The following is a 20,230-nucleotide window of genomic DNA, read 5'->3' as shown; positions in this document are numbered from 1 at the left end:
GCTAAAATAATGATAATACCCATCCCCTTCCCTCCTTTATAATGAACGAACTGACAAATTAATGAGGTCGGTAGCAGAAACCTAAATTGACGACAAATTTTCCCCTGTGTGTATATCCACGTATACTATATCCATGTTTTAAAAATTGTTTGGTTGAAGGGGGCAAAAGATTTTATTACTTACTTAAGAAAGCGTCATCGCTTTTAATTTGACGGAGAGAGAAAGAGAGGGAGAAAGGAGAAAAAAGAGGGGTATAAAAAGAAAAGGGAGGGAGGAAGGGTAAAAAAATGGTATGTACGCTTTTACGGCTAGCGACATTTAACCGTAGAAGTTTAATTTAGTAAGACTTCAACAATCGTACGACAATTACATTTACGTGTTAGAAATATCATATTGTTTATTGATGTTAAATAGTTGAAATGTCTTAAAAATATTAGTTATTTATCGCATCGATTTATAAACACCTTTCCGCGGATATTCAATAGAAAAATTGTAAAATAAAACCAGAGTCAGAAACGTCCTATCCTATTGCATTTTATGTAAAGTCAATAAAGAAAATTTTTTTAACGTTTGCCTAAAGTGATGCAAATTTTATGTTAGTTTAAGAGTTTAAAGTTAAAGAGGTTTAAGTGGGCCCCTTAGGAGCTAAAAAGAAAATTTCAGAAAAATAGCATAAAAATATAAATTTGCATCCACCATAATAATGTTAAATTATACTAGTACCCAAAGTTTTTAAAACATGCTCTCTCATTTGTTGGTTCAAAAACCTTCTATTAAGCTGTTTGTTTGGATCAATCTAGCAGTGTCTAAACGTTTTAAACAATTATTTCAGTTCTATAAAAAGCGTTTATGTTCTAACCCATCAATTTATCGTTCATTTTATTATCCCTTTGTTAGATTAGCTTATGATAGCCCACCGACCAAGTGTTTGGGGCCTCGAAGGGTCTAACCAATAACTGAGTTAATTTGAGAGAAAAAATATTAGTTAAGGTTTCTTAATTTCGGGGCAACACTAAGCAATAATAATAGGGCTAGTATATAGAGACATTGTAAAACGCTAATGCAAAAAATAAACAAAGGTGTTTGTCTGCTATGGAATCTCTTTTGGCTAATTTTAGGGTCAGATGGACTAAGCAATAATAATAGGGCTAGTATATAGAGACATTGTAAAACGCTAATGCAAAAAATAACGAGGTGTTTGTCTGCTATAGAATCTCTTTTAAAGTTTGGCTAATTTTGGGGTCAGATGGACCATCTAGATATATTATGTCTATTGTAATGCTGACTAGCTTTTTAACTGCCCCCAATATATTAAATTATAATTATTCTTTTGTTTGCTGTACCTATTCCTTGTTTAAAATTTTCAGAGTTCCATACTATTTACCAACAGAAATATGTCTGTACGAACAGGTTTAGTGTTGGTTGTACTGGCCTTACTCTGCTGCTGCCCCCTGCAGGCTAGAAAGAAAACTAATTGTGGACTCAGCTGCTACAGGTAGGTTTAGTGTTGGTTGTACTAACCCTACTCTGCTGCTGCCCCCTGCCGGCTAGAAAGAAAACTAATTGTGGACTCAGCTGCTACAGGTTGGTTTAGTGTTGGTTGTACTGGCCTTACTATGCTGCTGCCCCCCGCAGGCTAGAAAGAAAACTAATTGTGGACTCAGCTGCTACAGGTAGGTTTAGTGTTGGTTGTACTGGCCCTACTGTGATGCTGCTAGCTGCAGGCTAGAAAGAAAACTAATTGTGGACTCAGCTGCTACAGGTAGGTTTAGTGTTGGTTGTACTGGCCCTACTATGCTGCTGCCAGCTGCAGGCTAGAAAGAAAACTAATTGTAGACTCAGCTGTTATAGGTAGTTATAGTGATAGGGCTGATGGACATACGAACGGGCGGCGGATGGACACACACAATAAATTATAGATTAGCTTTGCTACTAAAATACATTTGTAACCAGAGGACAATCAGAAATTGTATTTTGTGAATGGATTTTGGATATACGTGGATATATTAATAAGGGAAAATTTGTCGTTAATTTAGCTTGCTAATATGGAGCTCATTTATTAGTCCATTTATTCATCCTGTAAAAGGGGAGGGGATGGGGTTAAGGGTGTAGATTGGTGGAATCATTATTTTAGCCAGCTGCGAGTATTACTTTATCAGATTACATAAAAATCTAGTACAGCATCCATGTAATAATATATCCATTGTGTTTTGTGTTTACTAACTGACTGTGGTTAAAGAAATATAATGACAGAAATAATTATTTTTCATAAATATCCCATCCTTATATAAAGGGATGTCCATATGTAGCTTCTCATAGACCTATATTATTAATGGATCTTAAGAGATAAGGCAATAGATTATATAGATGTACACTACCAATTATGATACATATATATATACCATCTGTAATTTAAATTCATTGGTGGAAAATTGTGGTCACTACTAGATTGCACAACGCAATCAAGATTTCATAAAAGTTCTCAAAGTATTAAAGCTTATAAGTGAGAAAACTTGTTTAGGGACCAACATAATTTATAGCCCAATATCACCTCCCTCCCTCCCTGCATAATTTTCCTTGTTTTAACCACATCTATGATGATCCATTTCAAAACTGATTCATATATCCTTTTTATGTAAACCGTTTTGATTGATATAATATAGTAGATTAGCCATTTTCCTCAAAGTGGCTAGTCGAGCACAGTAGCCCCCCCCCCCCTTTAATTTGAAATTGATAATGAGGAGAGACGGGTATTTTAGAGTGAGTTATTGTTTTTTCTAAGGTTGGGTTATAATAGGTACAGGATAGCCACGTAGGGTTTTAGGCCCCCTGGACCTGGTGGAGTTAACCCTTACAGCTCGGGCCTCAATTCCACCTTAATAGATCGGGGGGGGGGGGGGGGGCTCCAAGAGCCCCCCCCTCTATCTCGGCTCCTGTTACAGATAAAGACGTAAAATTTTTTTCTGTTGGTTCATGTGTATTTTTAGAGAAAATTACTTTTTCTAGTCATAGCAGCCAAGCCGCTCCTTAGCCGCTTTTTAGCGGCCAGCCGCTAAATTTTAAAACAGTTGTAGAGCGGCCAATTTTGCAGCTAGGATGACCAAATTTTAGGACGAACTTTTATTTTTCATACAAAAAAAATTACTTTTTCTGATCATCGCCAAAAAACAGCAAATAACGGAAACCGCCATTTTCGGCGGTTACAGCGGTAAAACGGCGGTTGGCGGCGCCAATTAATATTTTTATCTGTTTGATGTTGCTCAAGGATTTACCAAAAAAATTTATAGGACTCTAGCTGTAATAGAAGCCACGATATTCATGATATATGTCTGTAGTAAAAGCAGGACAAAAATCGGTCATAAAGTCGGTCAGGGAGCGGTCAAACGGTCATAACACATTTTTTCTCAGAAGGTCATTGATATCTAAGTATTCACCAAAAAAAATTTAGGTTTCTCCTTATACACAAAAGTCATAATGTAGATATTAAGATTTTTTTAGAATTTTTTTCTAATTTTGGTGCTACCCAACCGACTTTGACCGGACACCACGACCGACACAGACCAGATATCCTAATAAAATCAACTCATGCCGACGTATAATTACTAAACTTAAAAAGTCATGAAGTCACAGCACTCCATCTTACCTACAAAAAAAATGAGATTGAAAAAACTAGAGGGGTGGGCTCTTGGAGACCCCCCCCCCCCCCCGATCTGTAAGGGTTAAGCATACAGAAAAAGATATATCTTTCCTTATTCATTTTTTAAAATTAGGTGGGGGGGGGGGAATCTGTGGTCGAAAGACACTTTAAGGGAAAGCACCTTAAATTTGAATTAAATCTTAAACTTATTTCATAATTGTGGTTTTTTTATGATTATCCTTAATTCAGTTTTTATACAAAAAAAAATTTAAATTCCGCATTCTTTAATTGTGCAATTACCATTAGTGCCAAATTAAATATTTTTTTTAATATTTAAATTTTTTAATTGGATGTTAATGCTTTATAATTTACTTTGTCCAGCCGTTTAAAAGATCAACAATTTATGTGCCATTTAATGTTCAGTACCCATATTGTGCAGAAAAGTCGATATACCACCCCTAGCGGTGGTCAACACCTCATGATACACCCCCGTAAAACAGTCAGGCTGGGGTGTAGAGGGAAAAAATAATATAATGAAGATGTACTGAATTTTAGTTTTCGAAAGTGTACTTAGCATCCGCGTCCTATCTCAATATTTGCTACTAGCTAACAAAGCTTCAAACTTCCCAAAAAAATCAAATTTTGAAAAATTAAAATTTTGAATGTATAATGAATAAATCGTTTATACATTATATCGCTTTTCCTTTTGACCGGAGAAGCTGAAAATATAAACATTAAAATTTTGAATGTATAATGTATGAATCGTTTATACATTACATCGCTTTTCCTTTTGACCGGGGTAGCTAAAAATAGCGTTTGCAATAATCTGCTGTTATCTTCTGTACACTTTAGAAAACTAGGGCTCGAATAGGAAATCCATTTCCAGCTGATCTATTTAACAATACAACTAATGGCTTAGCCCTTAGCCTTCATCCCCCAATGGTGGAATTATATTGAAGAAAAAGAATTGTGTTGTTTTTTCATCAATCACTGATGATAACTGGTTTGTAACCAGCGAAAATTATCTTAAATATTTTATGAAAACAAATAAAAAAAAACTTTAAAAACTGTTTTCTACGGCAATTTTTCTGGCTCATTACACGAGAAAATTATTGATTCATAAGCTTAGCAACTAGCGCATTTTTTATGAGGAGAGCTATTATGTAGCTACAATATTAATTCGAAAACGATAAATATCCGGTGGATTAGAACCGGTTCTCATCCATACGAAAAAACTATGGCTAGCATTGTATTTTTTTGTTTTTTAAGAATTTAGAAATGTACAATCATACGATTAAAACCAGATTTTTTAGTGCATAATCTCAATATCTTAATATCTCATTTGGTTCTTATGATAGTAGGAGTGGGGATTAAAAAAGCCCCCCACCCCCCTCCCCCAAGAACAAGGATTATTATTAGCCCCTCCTGAATAGGGTTAATATTAATTAATGTTTACTAGGATTTTCTCTGTATTGCAGTTTATTGTTGTTTTAATTTAAATTGTTCGTAATGTACTACTTACAGACGAAATCACCCTTGTCCTACACGGGCAGAGCTGCTCTATAACTCAGAAATGTATGTTCTTACGATTGACAACCTTTACCAAAATAAAATAAGCTAGGCCCTTTATTGATTTATCTCTCTATTTATTTATTTATATTAACTTGGTATTTTTAAAAAATTTTTCTTTTGTATTTTTAATTGTCTACATTTTAATTATACATCTAAATTAGCTTATTTCTAAATTTTAACTTTTTATCAACTTTTTACACTTTGATTTATAGTTTTTGTTTGTTTATGACATTTTTTTACTGTAATTTACAAAGCGTTTTATTTTATAACTATCCGAAAAGCTATGAGCTTTAAATGCCTACATATATCAAAATACTAGCGGCTACGCTCCTAGAGGCCTCTAGTGGCACTTTAAATGTTTGTTTTTTATTTTAAATATGTAATTATTTTCTAAGTTGCGTTGAAGTCTCTACGTCTCTTCCGGGACCTATGAGAAGCTACCCTGTTAAGGAGAACCCGTTCGGTTCAGCGGTTAGTGAGATCATTCGGTACAGACAGATAGACAGTCATCGTTCTACTTTGTAATATAGATTATTTGATAATTAATTACAGTATTGGGTATACGGTTCAGTAGAAATAGAGTTTAAGCCAAAAAAACAAGGATAAATAAACCGAATGAAGTTTAATTTGCAGGATTTTTAAGTACTGAAAAAATCTTGTCTTGAGTTTAATGTCAAATTTTCGCTTAATTTAACCCTTGTGTTTGAAAATGGTAGTGACGTACTCCATAGGCGTCCAAGGGGAGGGGTAATGGGGCGATTACCCCTCCCAAACGAATTTGGGGGTGCCGTAGGCACCCCCAAATTTTTTTTTCATTTTACCCCCCGCATTTAAAATTTACCCCTACCCTGGGGGTGCCGTAGGCACCCCCAACCATTTAGGAGGGGGTATTTACCCCCCCCAAACAATTTTGGGGGGGTATTTACCCCCCCCCAAACAATTTTGGGGGGGTAAATACCCCCCCCCCCCAAAATAGAAAATCTCTAACAAAAAAAATTTTTGCGCGCTTCGCGTGCATTTTTTATACTAAATTTTTGATAAAATTTAAATTACCACCCCCAAAAATTTTACCCCGGGGGTAAATTTTGGGGGGGGTAAACAAATTTTACCCCTGCCAACAGATTTTAGGGGGGGTAATTAACCCCCCCCCCCCCCCAAGCAAATTTTACCCCCGGGGTAAAAATTTTGGGGGGGTAAAAGAAATTTGCGGCGCGCTTCGCGCGCCATTTTACCCCCCCCAAAATAAAAAGCTTGGACGCCCCTGACGTACTCCCCACTAAACAGCCTAAAACCTGCCCTGAAACAAATCTAAAACTATCTAAACTTGTAACAAGTGGTTTCTTGGTTATGAGCTGTTTTTGGACACACAGTAAGATAGTTAGACGGACATCCTGTCACTCTATAGTATTGTCTAAAAGCTTTGCTCCAAAAAATTGCTAAAGATTGTTATTATCACCATTAATTTTAACATTTTGTCTCTTACATAAACAATATATTTATTATACTAGATGTTCAATCAGACATAAAAATACGCCTAACTTTAATAGTTATCAATCGTATCGTATTATTAATTATTGTTATTAATGTTATGATTTTTAATTTAACATTTGTGGAAAAGTGGCTGCAATTCAATGCTTTAAATGATTTTTCAGTATGGCTTAGGACCAGTTCTAATCCAGCAGATACTTATCAGTGTCGAAGCCATACTGGAATAAGAATTTATAGCAGATTTTCTACTTTAGTCACAAAAGATCAAATACTCCGAGCAACAAAAATTTTAGATGATAGTAGGTGTGTTTAGTGCCCTAGTAAAATGGGGATAGATGTCACCGCTTTTGCCCTTCCTATTTTATTGACGTCATAGTAGAGGAAAAGAGAAAGGAAAGGGGGAAATAAACATCTAGAAAAGAGATTAGGTATAGTGCATTTCCTGACGTCAATAAAATAGATAGGCCAAAAGCTTTGCATCTATCCCGAATTTGCTAGGGTACTAAACGCAGCAGGAAATTTCACTCTGCAAACCTTTAACCTAAGAAATTAAATATTAAAAGCTGATTTTTTAAATTAACTAATAAATGAAAAAATTTCTACCCAAAATGTGTACACTTTCACCAACCAATAATATGGTCTGATTGTTCTAAAGAGATCCATCCATAATGATGATACACAAAATTACCCGTTCTGTAGATTAAAATTAGCGTTAGAAACGTTTGAAAACTTAACTTACTGAAACAACCTATCAATATTTACATTTGATAAGCTAACAAATAAGAAAACGTTATTATAAAACTTTGGGGACTAATGTAATAAACAGACCATCGTCCTCTCTCTATCTGGTTCCAATTGGTCGAACAAACTGATTGGGAATCTACACATTCTATATTTATTTACAAACAATAATATTTTTGGTTTGTTTAGTTTGATAATATAGCTGCAATAATTATAGTGAAAATACCATTAAAATACCAGAAATGGCAACAAAAATTAGTTTTACATTTTTACACTTTTTTCATGGTGAAAATAAAATGCGCACAGACAGTGTAAAACGTAGTTTTTCCGATTGTTTGTATTTTAGCACAATTAGCATCATAAGTAAGGACGTTAAAATTACTAATCAGGATTTCGAGACAAGAGTCGGAAAACAATATCAATAGGTATATTTAGACTTTGGTTTGATATAAATATAGCATTATTTAATACCTATATTTACGGGAACTTTTGTTTGATAGAATCTTCCAATTTTGAACATTTACAAAACGGCCTGCCACATTGCTTTAAGGTCCATGTCAGATCTATATAGGAAATAAATGTCTATAAATGAGCTCAAGTTTTCCAAATGATAAGTGTATCTTGCAGATTAGACATCTTAAAAGGACTCTCCACAGAAAAATAAACTTTGGATTTTTGAAAATCTAACCTGAAATTATTATTCTCTGTTCAATTTTAGGCATTTTTTGTTTTTGTGGCATCGCGATCGCAGCCCTTTGAAAATTTTGACCGCCCTTAAGTGAATCCTCCCGCCATTCAATTTGTGCTGCTTTAGTGATTTTTAGCTTCTATGTTGCCGCATTCATCGCCCTTCTCCGCCGCTACTCCGCTATTCATTGCTGTATGTCGCGGTTCAATACATGCTCCCCTCTCCCTTGTTCAGAATTTGAGGGGAGGCTGGGGGATTTTGTGTATAGCGATGTAAGCAGTGTATAGCATTGTATAGCGGAGTAGTGGCGGAGAAGGGCGATGAATGCGGCAACTGCGATTTTATTGGGCGGAGGCGAACACAAAAAAGTGGCGGCAATATTGTCCAGCAGTTAGGAAGCATGAGTAGAGTGGAGGCAAAATTTATAAACCTTAGATTGTGTATGGTCTGTATATGACGTGGTTAATATATCCGCGGTGTCCGCGGAAACGCGGTTTTGTTTTTTAGCGGTCCATGGCGCACACCAACAAATTCTCGTTGTGTGTGTGTAGTTTTTTTGGAGTAAAGATACAGGTTGACATAGGAAAGGGAAGGCAGGAATGTGATAGGTGGGAGGGAAGGGGAGGGGGGCACCTAATCAAATTTTAGGTAAAGTTTTGAGCCAATTAATAAGATAATGTGGCAATACAACTTTGGTTACCAGTATAATTTACAGTCCAATGTCTCCTCCCTCCCTGAAAATATTATAGAAATTTTAGATGATGTTAAAAAAACAGATAAATAGGATGATTATATAACATAAAAATTGTTGTAAAAAAGTGGAAAATCAAAATTACCATTTCTGTAGATCAAAAATAGTGGTTGAAATAATCAAACACTCAACTTAAGGAATCAACAAATCAAAATTCATTGAAGTCCCAAAAGTAATTAATTCAACGAATAAGAAAACATTGCTGGGAATAGTGTAATAAACAGCCCATTGTCCCATCTCTCTCTGCATTTCTTATCTATCCCATGTTAACATTTTTCGTCAATTGTGCTATCCCTGTAGACAACTCTTCTATACCCAGGGAGGAGATAACATTAAACTGTAAATTACAATTATACCCAGGGAGTGAGGAGACATTAGTCTTTATAGTTGTATAATGTATATCGACAATCTGCCATCTTAAAAACTTTGTATTATTGAATTTTGATTGGTTCAAATTCAACCAATAATATTGATCCACAATAGGGGTAATTTTAATTATCATCATTGTGGATGTAAACGTTCGTTGTCTTATCCCTGAATTATATAAAAAGTTACATTCTTATTTGTTGCCCAAAACTTTCATTTTTTTTATTGAAGTTTATAACCACCAGGGATCTAAAGGGATAGGTAAGACAATAGCCGATAAATTTATGTCCATCCAAATGATTCTACACAAAATTACCATTTTGTAGATTACAGTTAGTGGTTGAAATGTTTGGACACTATAGTAATTGAACTATCCTATCAAAAAATTAAATTTCCTAGAGTCCAAAGTTGTTTAGCTAACGAATAAGAAAACGGTATCAACCTTTGGGTATTAGTGTAATAAACAACCCAATGTCCCCTCCCTCGTTGATAACTACGCTCGCTCATTGGTCAGCATTAAATCTTTGGATATTTATATATTGAATTTTTTATGGTTGGTTCCAAGTTATCAAAGTCCAAACTTTTTTTAACAATAATTTTGATTTATTTCTTTTAGCAATGCTGAGAAAAAATATTTGCACTTTCACTCAGATTACCTTGCTGAGTACTGAAATATCCTCCCCAAATATAGGGAGGGTGAAGATACCCTTGCCCGAAATAGCTATAAACTGTCCTAGGACTTATGAGAAGCTACACTGTAAAGGAGAACCATATAAGTTCAGCGGTTAGCAAGGCAGTACAGAGAAACAGACAATAGAGATATAACTCTAGAGAGATATTGTCTAATGTGAAATTCTTCATAAGGATGACAGAACTTTAATGACTTGTCATTGGTTAAATTAAACTGAAATTTTCTAGTTTTACACATTAGAGTTATTTAGAGCTGTTCTTTCAACTTTTACTCGAATCAAGTCCATAACATGAAGTACTGCCTTCATATTGTGGTTTCACATCTATGTTTTATCTGTGCATTAATAATAAATATGCTTTATCTATTGCAATCGTTATAAAATAATAAAAATCCCCTTATGAATTTAAGTTAATAAAATCATATTTTTTTCTTGAGTTTCTATTAAAACAAAAAAATAATATCTCGGACTTCAAATGTACATGATTTATATTCTATAATTGTAATTTGTATCTATTATAAACATTTAAAATACATAAATTCATAGTTTGTTTCATGTTTACCTCGAAATAAATTATATAAAAATAAAATAACAACAAATAGCAATACAACATTACGTTCGTTACGTTTTCAACAGGACCTAGCATTGTACTGTGTATACACTGTACACATATGGGTAAAGGGAAAGGCATTAATTTTTTAATTTTATTCATATAAAGCGTCAGCTGTAAATAGTCGCATTTCTTAAGATAAAGCTTTTCTCACGTAAATTATATCGTGTACATATTTATTGTCTAGTAAAGTGTAAAGCATATTACAAATCTTTTAATAACTCAGCTATGAATGGTTGAATTCCTTAATATAAAGTTAGCTTTCTAGAAATTATATACTCGAAAAATTTTAAGGTGTTTTGTCAGCTGGAGGAGTTTACGTTTACAGCTTACGTAGAAAGTCAAAAACTCTTCTGTCTGCTAGAAATGTTCCTTCGTAGATTTGACGAGAAAAGGGTTCAGATTATTTTTCTATTCTAATATTTCTATTAAACAGACACATAATGATTCATAAGGATAAGATCAGGTTCTCATCCAATCATGTATAGCATCATATTCCAGATAATTTTCCACAGGGCTAGAAAATCTAGTATTTATCTTATAATTTTTCATTTAAATCCACGGAAAGCTGTCAATGAATAGCTATTCCAGTATTAAAGTAATTTCTGCGGTTTCACAAATAACAAAACGAAGCATAAAGGGGAGGGGGTTAATGCAACAACTTCGTAATCAATGAGTAAATTGCACTTAGAATTCGAATTTTGATCTGAAATTTTGCATGAGTAATCCTTGGTAGGTCTATTTTCCCTAAATTGAACAAAAATTTGGAAAAGTAACAACTTGGTTAAATTCATGGTAAATTGTAGATGCTGCATCTAAGTTTCAAATAAATTGAACATGTGAACGCTATTTTTAAAGAAAAGCTTCCCTCCCAATTAAATTAAGTAAGTCATAATTATGTGTATGAATAATTTGATACACACGCTGACCTTGACAGACACACTTCCTTTAATTGGAGCAGAGCTTGCCCTCTGACTTTTAAGGCGAAAGTCATAGTTATTACAGCTCAGAATTAGGCAACCTTTTTGCACTATTTGGCCTGTTTCTTATTAATATACACATATATATGGACCATGTAGGCAAACCTATTGTAATTTATCAATGTTATAATTTTATATCCAACCATATACCTATTGTAATTTATCAATGTTATATGTTTATATCCAACCATATACCTATTGTTAATTATCTATTTAACTATTTCTGTATATGAGCCATACCTAAACCTTTTTCTCAGATAACTTTCTTATCCAAAGTACCATGAACAATTTTACGCTCACGCTAACTTACAAACACAGTCTACAGACAGACAACACTCTAAATCCAAGTATTTAGTTTTCTTTATAGCTTGCAAGCACTTTAAAACTCAGTTATCATTTAACTTGCAAACCAACTGATTCTCCCTCTTCTCTCCTGGCTTAAGAAGGTAAATGGCGTAGTTTATTTAGCATGCATTGTTTAGTTTAAATTTAGGTTCCTTTGTACTTGGCATATATTGTGCATATGACTTATGTTAGAGGCCTAACTATATGCACAATCATGACTTGGACTTAGGCACATCTCATCCTACACTACTCACACTTACTATAAGTATTATGTAACATTAATATCTGACTGATCTATATGTAAATACAATTAACTTTATTAAACTGTTTTCTTTCCTTTTAATACTTTACTATACTTTTCTTATATTGATCTAACATCAAAAACCAACCTTTACTCTTAGGTTAAAGCACTGTAATACCATGCGTGGGTATTTATGAATCGCCACGGATTCAATAAATTTGTATTATAATTGTGGGAGTAAAAGGACAAAGCATTCTATACTGACACTGATGTTGAGAATACTTATGGGTATTTTATTTAAATTCTATTTTTAAGCAGTACTCATGAGAGAGCATTCCCCACATTCAAACCCATGGGCAAGCGCCCTATTCACACTACCAAAATAATAGTGTATCGCTGCGATATGACTTAAGATCTTATACATTCAGTCAAATGGCTGGTAAGATTGCCGCCAGCCGCACATCCGCTGAACCGCCTGAGGATGAGCTACTAAAAAGTGGTAATACATGTGGCTGAGCCACAAACACACAGATCATTCCCTTTTTATGTCAAATCATCTAGGATTAAGCTAGAAAGGTGTTTAAGGTGTCTATAGAAAGCTCTTTGCATGCCCTAACAAAAACTCTACAGGATATGGGTTCTATCTCCAATATTTAAAATAAATCTTCAAGATTTTGTATTTTTTAAAATTCCTGTTGCATAAAATGTGTTGTAATATTAGAGACCCCATATCATTTCAAGTTTATTGTCAGGCAATAATTCTGCATCTTCAGACACCTTAACCACCCTTGTAGGTCAATCCTAGCCAATTTGAGACAAGAAAAAATGTATTGAGAACTGCTACAATTGGCAGGATTTTTAAAATAAAAGATTTTAGGGAAAAAAATCACTTTTATCAAAAAATTCCAATACCTGCGAATCAGAAATTACCTCTAATTTATAAATAAAGCTTAAAAAAAACATAATGACATGATAAAAAGTATGATTTAAAAAAAAAGTTTGGATGAAAAAAAGGATGTTCTTTAGACTTATTTTTAACCAAATTCTAGTTGCGAGATCTTAATGGAACCAAGACAGGCATCATCATCATTGCCATATCATTCATTGGCAATCAAAATAAAAAGTTTTTTGGAAGTATGTTTTTTTTGGGTAGAAATAAAAAATTGACCAGAATAACCCCACGCCACCCTAGTTGATTCCTACATAATTAATGATAAATTTATCCTGAAAATGAGAAAAAAACGGCTAAAAGGCTGAGCTGCCAGCTGCCAGCCATTAGCCATTACTTTTTCAACTTTTTGTTCAATTTAGGGAAAATAGACCTACCAAGGATTACTCATGCAAATTTTCAGATCAAAATTTCAATTCTAAGTGCCATTTACACATTGATTACGAGATGGTTGCATTAATCCCCCCCCCCTTTTTACAAATTTTGTATTAGCCAACAAGTCTGGAAATAATCTAATAATATATTTTTTTTTAAAGCGAAGCCATTCTATAATTAGGGTCGGTCAGTCCGTCAGTAAGTCCTTCCGTCAGTCCATAACGGTTAGCTCTTTTCGTTAACTTAGGCATGTTAGTTGTCCTATGAATTTCAAACTCTGCATGGTGATTCCTGTAGTAGTTAGGTACAATTTATAAAGCGTAACAACTCTATTATCGTTACCAGAAAGTCCGTACGTCCATTTTAAACATGTTGATTTAACTTTTTTAACAACAAGTTTTATATGATAAAATCATTCGATTGATCTGATTTTTCGAATACTGATTTCTAGGACAACAAAGCATCTCTATACTTAAGTCCTAAAAATGTAAGTATTACAGACAATTTTCCACGAATATCAAATTAAGATATCATAAAAATAATACCTGTATTGTTAGGCCGGACCTTTTAATATCCACGGAAAGCTGTCAATAATACGACGCGATGAATAACTATTTTTGTTTAATAAAGATGGTTGCGTCTAACAGTAGCGATAAACTGTTCATTTTATGACTAATAGCCTACTATGTTTTTTTAAGCGAAGCTTTTCTATAATTAGGGTCGGTCCGTCCGTCCTTCTGGCATGTTAGAATTGCCCTATCGATTTGCATGGTGAATCCTGTAGTATATAGTTACGTAGCAACTCTATAATCGTTAGATTGTCCGTACGTCAATTTTAAACAAGTTAAATTTTAACTTTTTTTTAACAACAAGTTTTTATATGATAGAATCATTCGATTGATCTAATTTTTGGAATAGTGATTCCTAGGACAACAAAGTACATTGTTATAAGCAAAGCATCTCTATACTCAATTCCTAAAAATGTAAGTATGTCCTTAAATATTATCATGTATTAGCGTAGTTTTTCAACAAATTTGCTTAAATTTTGTTTATAATTTTATACATTTATATTCTGATTATTCAGTTATGGCACTCTACAAGTGTTAATGTTCGTTTGTCCTAACGTTTCAGAGATTCGCTTTTATGGATGTTGTCATCCTTGTTGTTTTATTGTCATTGGAAAGGGGACTGAGAAATTTTTCAACCAATAATTTTAATCTTTGGAAGGAGTAATCTTATTTAATATCATTAGGGATGTAATACATTTATCGTCCATTATCTTATCACATTAGATCCCTGTCCAAACTCTTCAATTTATTTCTACAAAAATATTAGTATTGTTTAGTCATTGTTGGATATTATTTAATTATTAAAAAAGACATGTTAGAATAGTCCTATCGATTTTGCCTGGTGATTCCTCTAACAGTTGGGTATCATTTAGAAAGCATAGAAACTCGATAATCATAAAGTATGTACGTCCATTTAAAATCTGCTGATTTTTAACATTTTGACATTTTTTTATATAGTATGATTATCCTATTTATCTGGTTTTTGGAATAATGACAACAAGGCACAGTATTATAAGCGAGGTGTCTCTATAATCAAATCCTATAAATGAAAGAATGTCCCTACTGTTTCCTAAATTTACGCAGTTTTGCATCAAATTTATGTACAATTGTGTTTAGACTTAGAAATCAATGTCCTGCTGTTCAAGTTCTAACACTCTACAAGAGTTATTGCTCTTTTGTCCTTCCATCCTTTTGCTTTTAGATCTTCACTTTTATGGATGTTGTCATCCTTGATATGAAGACTCAATGAGTAGATTTAAGAGCATTGTAAACTTCTATCCTTATATAAAAGTAGCAGGTTGTTTGTCTGTGCAATGTGTAATAAAGTATCTTACTAATAACTGAACCAATATGGTTACCCTTTGCAGTGAAGCTTCTTACAGGTTCTAGGCCTTTTCTCTACTTCTCCAAGCTACGTTGTCTTATTTTTTCATTTGTAGCATGAATTGTAATGAGGGGAGAGAATATTGCGTATGAGAATGAATAGGGGTTGGCGAGTTAAATCTCTGGAATGGAGAAAATGTTCTTTAGCGGCGAACATATATTGAGTGGAGGTAAAGTGTAGAATATATTGTTATAGCGGTAGTACAAATAGGCGGCGGACAAAATTTTCAAAGGGCTTCGATCGCGATGCCACAAAAACAAAAAATGCCTAAAATTGAACAGAGAATAATAGTTTCAGGTTAGATTTTCAAAAATCCAAAGTTGTTTTTTCTGTGGAGAGTCCTTTTAAGGGATAAGAATCATACCGATACACCATTTTGTTGATCAAAAATATTGAAAATTACTAGTTTGAACGAACAAATTAAATCTTGATCAAAGTACCCAAAGTTTTCAGATCAACGAAAGATCTATCAGTATAATTTCTATTCCAATGTCGCCTCTCTCCATAACTAATAATATTGGATGTGCTAATATGGAGGATGGGCTAAGCTAGATAGATAATAAAGTAAACAGATATCAAGCGGACAGGAAAGGACTTTTTTCTATCTAGGCATAGATAAACAAGGTTGATATATAATATCATTATTATTTAGGCTTACAGAATATATTGGATAACTAGATCATGTTACAAAAACCAGGATAGCAAGTGGATAGATAATTATATTATCTATCTAGGTATACAAAGTGTATGGGATACCTAGATGGAGGAAACCTCCTTGTACAGCTAGGAGATACTAGTATCATTGTAATTATATTATCTATCTAGCTATAAAAAGTGTATGGGATACCTGGATGAAGGAAACCGCCCTGGCCAGCTAGGAGATACTAGTATCATTGTATTATATTATCTATACAGGTATACAAAGTGTATGGGATACCTGGATGGAGGAAACCTCCCTGGACAGCTAGGAGATACTAGTATCATTGTAATTATATTATCTATCTAAGTATACAAAGTGTATGGGATACCTGGATGGAGGAAACCTCCATGGACAGCTAGGAGATACTTGTATCATAGTATTTTATTATCTATCTAGGTATAAAAAGTGTATGGGATACCTGGATGGAGGAAACCTCCCTGGACAGCTAGGAGATACTAGTATCTTTGTATTATATTATCTATATAGGTATACAAAGTGTATGGGATACCTGGATGGAGGAAACCGCCCTGGCCAGCTAGGAGATACTGGGATTATAGTTTTGGGACACTGCAAACCTCTTGCTAAGGTAAAGTTTTAGGATTTTTTTTGTTTGGGGGGGTGTATTTTGTAGGAGATTTTTTGTAATATCTTAAATTCTCCAAAAGTAGCGTAAAACGTAGTACATTTTGGCAGGAAAAGAGGAACTTGGACAAAGTAGCCTCGGACAAAATAGCCTCAGACAAAGTAACCTCTAGGACAAAGTAGCCTCGGGACATTTACTTAAGAAAAGTAGCCTCCTAAGGAAAATACATAAGTGGTTTAGAATTTCGTGGATTTTACAAAAGTTGGTTGGTAAATTTTTACAATTTTTAATATTGTTTTTACAATGTTTAGGTTAGGTTATAGGCTATGGAGCCGAGCGCTGCGGCCATGACCTTTATTAACAGTGGAGGCTACTTTTCTTAGAAGGCTATTTTCCTTAGGAGGCTACTTTTCTTAAGTGAATGTCCTGGGGCTACTTTGTCCTAGAGGCTACTTTGTCCGTAGACTACTTTGTCTGAGGCTACTTTGTCCGAGGGTACTTTGTCCAAGATCCGGAAAAGATAATGTTCTATTAGAATAAGTTAAAAATTACAAAGAACGTTCAATGAAAGGATTGTTTGTTTAATAATTAGTCAGTGACTTTGGACATAAAGAGGGGGTATTTGGTATGAGCAAAATTTAAGTTTTGGTTTTGTAACGCTTAGGAGGGGAAAAAATGTAATTTCCCACTAAATAGTCTAAAACATGCCCATAATCAATACTAAACTTTCCTAAAAATTGTGGGAAAATTTGAGTAAATATTAACAATATAATTATATAAAGTAGTACGCTTTATAGGATCTTGCTAACTGCTAAATCAATATGGTTCTCCTTTACATCGAAGCTTCTTATAAAACTAAAATTGAATGCTCAACTTTCCCCACACCCCCATTCCTTCAAGTGTTCCTAGAGGCCTGTAGGGGCGTAGTCGCTAGTTGGATTTATAGAGATGCAACGGATTTTAAAAATGCAATTTCTTGTCAAGATTTGAGAAATCAGTGGAAATATTTGATACAAACAATAAGCTATTCCAATGAATATATAATATGTGGATATTGTGTCAATTTAGGTTGCTAATATAGTACTCAAATATTGGCGAACATGTTCCTCTATTGTCAGGGGAGGGGATGGGTTAAAGTCATAAGGGTGGAAAGGGGGGGGAGTATCATTAAATTAGCTAGCTGGGAGAAACATTTTATCAGGGTATGCGAGAATCTCTCACAATATCCACGTATTCTATATCAATTGCTATTCTACGCACTTATATATTTTTTTCATATCGTAGCTTCTCCATAAATGTATCTAAATGCATCTAGAAATGTAGTCTATTGATGAGCAACCTTTTAGACCCACCCCTCTATAAACTAATATTAAAATCTTCAATTTCACTGTTTTTTTTGTCGACTATATAGAATATATATGGTATTGAATTAAAGTGGTGATGACTGACATAATATCGACTTAAAAATCATATTATATTAATGACAGTATGACTATTTATAATGATATAAACAAAAAGAGCTTTTACTTGGAGGGCTTGATTATTTTTTTGCCAATATGGCGATGCGCTGTTTTTAACGTCTTGAATATAACGGAGTTTAGGCCAAAATCTGAAACATCTACGAAAAATCATATAAAATCATGATTAATGTAGATATTTGTGCTTCAATGTAAAGATGCGTTCTTGACTTCCATAATTTTTGTAACAGTTTTGAAAAGTAGCAATTTGTAATTTTATAACAATCAGTTTAAACTTAGAAAATAAAGAATTATTGTCTTTTATGTGAATTTATTTAAATTTTTTTACTTTTTGTATTTTTTTCACTATAAAAAATTTTTTCATTTTCTTTTTATCTATCTATTTTGTTATTATTTATTTATCTCAGCGTCGACATGTATTTATCTATCTATCCATCTACCTGTCTATCTAGCAATCTACTTTTCTATCTACCTATCTATCTATCTATTGATCTATCTAGGGATTTGAATGTGAGCTAGACCTAGATAGCATCCTGAAGAAGGAGAACATATCTATGTATCTATCTATCTGTCTATCTATCAATCTATCTATCTATCAATCTATCTATCTATCTATCTATCTATCTATCTATCTATCTATCTATCTATCTATCTATCTATCTATCTATCTATCTATCTATCTATCTATCTATCTATCTATCTATCTATCTATTTATCTAGGGATGTGACTGTGAGCTAGACCTAGACAGCATCCTAAAGAAGGAGAACATATCTATATATCTATCTATCTGTCTATCTATCAATCTATCTATCTATCAATCTATCTATCTATCTATCTATCTATCTATCTATTTATCTATCTATCAATCTATCTAGGGATGTGACTGTGAGCTAGACCTAGACAGCATACTAAAGAAGGATGACAATAATGAAGATTCTACAGAGAGCGGAGGCCTACTTGATAGTTCTGATGAACAAGTTGAATCTAAATTGTACCTTGAAAAGTAAGCTTTTATCACATGCAACGCGTTTTCTATAAATCTTAGCTTACTTATCTATATATTCATACACCTATCTACTTTTCTAACTATCAATCTAGAAATCTACTTGTACTTAAGTTGTCTCTGGAAAGTAAGCTTTTTAACCGCAAGTGTTTTCTACAAAGCTAAGCTTTCCTCACTTTATATGAATCAAATAGGCTTAGTTTCGCTTTTTAAGTGGTTATCTATAATACAAAATAAGACTGTCGGAGTGAAGATTAAGTTTTCTGTAACCGCTGAATCAAAATGGTTCTACAATTGGTCCTGTGGAAGATCTAAGCTATTTTCTCGGGGTTGAAACGCCCCCCACCTCCAATATTTTTTTCATACCCTAGTATATTATAAGACATTTGAAAAGTTGTTTTATTATTAAATTTAGTGTTTTAGCCGATAGAAAGACCGCGGTAAGTTAATTGTAGAGTAGCTTTAAAATTAAACGAATTTGTATAGTTTGGAAATAATCGTTCTTGTTTATTTCAGAACAACAAGAAAGCCTCGGACCATCAACAGAAATCTTTACGAGAGAAAAAGATTTTTCAGATTCTAAGTTGTTTAGAATTTTTGAAGAATTTAATTTGTTGTTAATTTTAGATAATCTTAAAGGGTTTCTAATTATTTTTTATTTTCTTATTGGGACCTTTAAATAATTTTTTTTAATTACAATTATTCTAAAAGAACTGTCATGAAAACTAATTTTAATCGACTAAAACTACGGTATATGTACCCATCTTACAAAAAAAGGTTTTTAAGCTATTTTTTTGTATAGGATTGCCATCTATCGTAAAGGTGAAACCTATCAACGACTAATAATTTATGTGATGAGTTTAGTGTATACCATTACTTTATGCTAGTCAAATTGTATTGTATTTTATTTGTATGTTTTATATATAAATAAAGTTAAATAATAAATATGTAAATGTCTAGATCCTAAATCAATGAATCATATGTGGGTAGATATAAAAAGAAACCTTCTTCTTCTAGAAATTCCTTTTTTATTTTGACGGATTTTTGTCTACGTATGTAGCCCTGATTCTCTGAAGTTAG

At 33.4% G+C, this 20,230-nt stretch overlaps 1 protein-coding gene and 1 non-coding gene across 2 annotated transcripts; one reads left to right on the top strand and one right to left on the bottom strand.

Moving 5' to 3' along the window:
* Positions 1-1,358: 1,358 nt before the first annotated feature.
* On the top strand, positions 1,359-20,095 carry LOC145305948 (uncharacterized). The gene is made up of 4 exons (XM_080147846.1): positions 1,359-1,495; positions 16,572-16,671; positions 19,023-19,150; positions 19,667-20,095. The coding sequence occupies exons 1-4, from the start codon at positions 1,395-1,397 to the stop codon at positions 19,731-19,733; spliced, it is 396 nt and encodes a 131-aa protein (XP_080003972.1). The 5' UTR covers positions 1,359-1,394; the 3' UTR covers positions 19,734-20,095.
* On the bottom strand, positions 6,083-6,174 carry LOC145306699 (small nucleolar RNA ceN39). The gene has a single exon (XR_013875148.1). It is a non-coding gene; the product is annotated as a small nucleolar RNA ceN39 (small nucleolar RNA).
* Positions 20,096-20,230: the final 135 nt, after the last annotated feature.

Source organism: Acartia tonsa, chromosome 14 (genome assembly GCF_053477335.1).
Source record: "Acartia tonsa isolate MP-2025a chromosome 14, ASM5347733v1, whole genome shotgun sequence".
NCBI classification, from domain to species: Eukaryota; Metazoa; Arthropoda; class Copepoda; order Calanoida; family Acartiidae; genus Acartia; species Acartia tonsa.
This window is presented reverse-complemented; position numbering and strand designations above follow the sequence as displayed.

What these genes read in the sequence shown, in the direction of transcription:
- LOC145305948 (XM_080147846.1), top strand. Translation starts at nt 1,395, where the DNA reads ATGTCTGTACGAACAGGTTTAGTGTTGGTTGTACTGGCCTTACTCTGC. An exon ending in TGTGGACTCAGCTGCTACAG is followed by an intron (nt 1,496 to 16,571) that starts GTAGGTTTAGTG and finishes TTATCTATATAG; the next exon opens with GTATACAAAGTGTATGGGAT. An exon ending in ACTGCAAACCTCTTGCTAAG is followed by an intron (nt 16,672 to 19,022) that starts GTAAAGTTTTAG and finishes CAATCTATCTAG; the next exon opens with GGATGTGACTGTGAGCTAGA.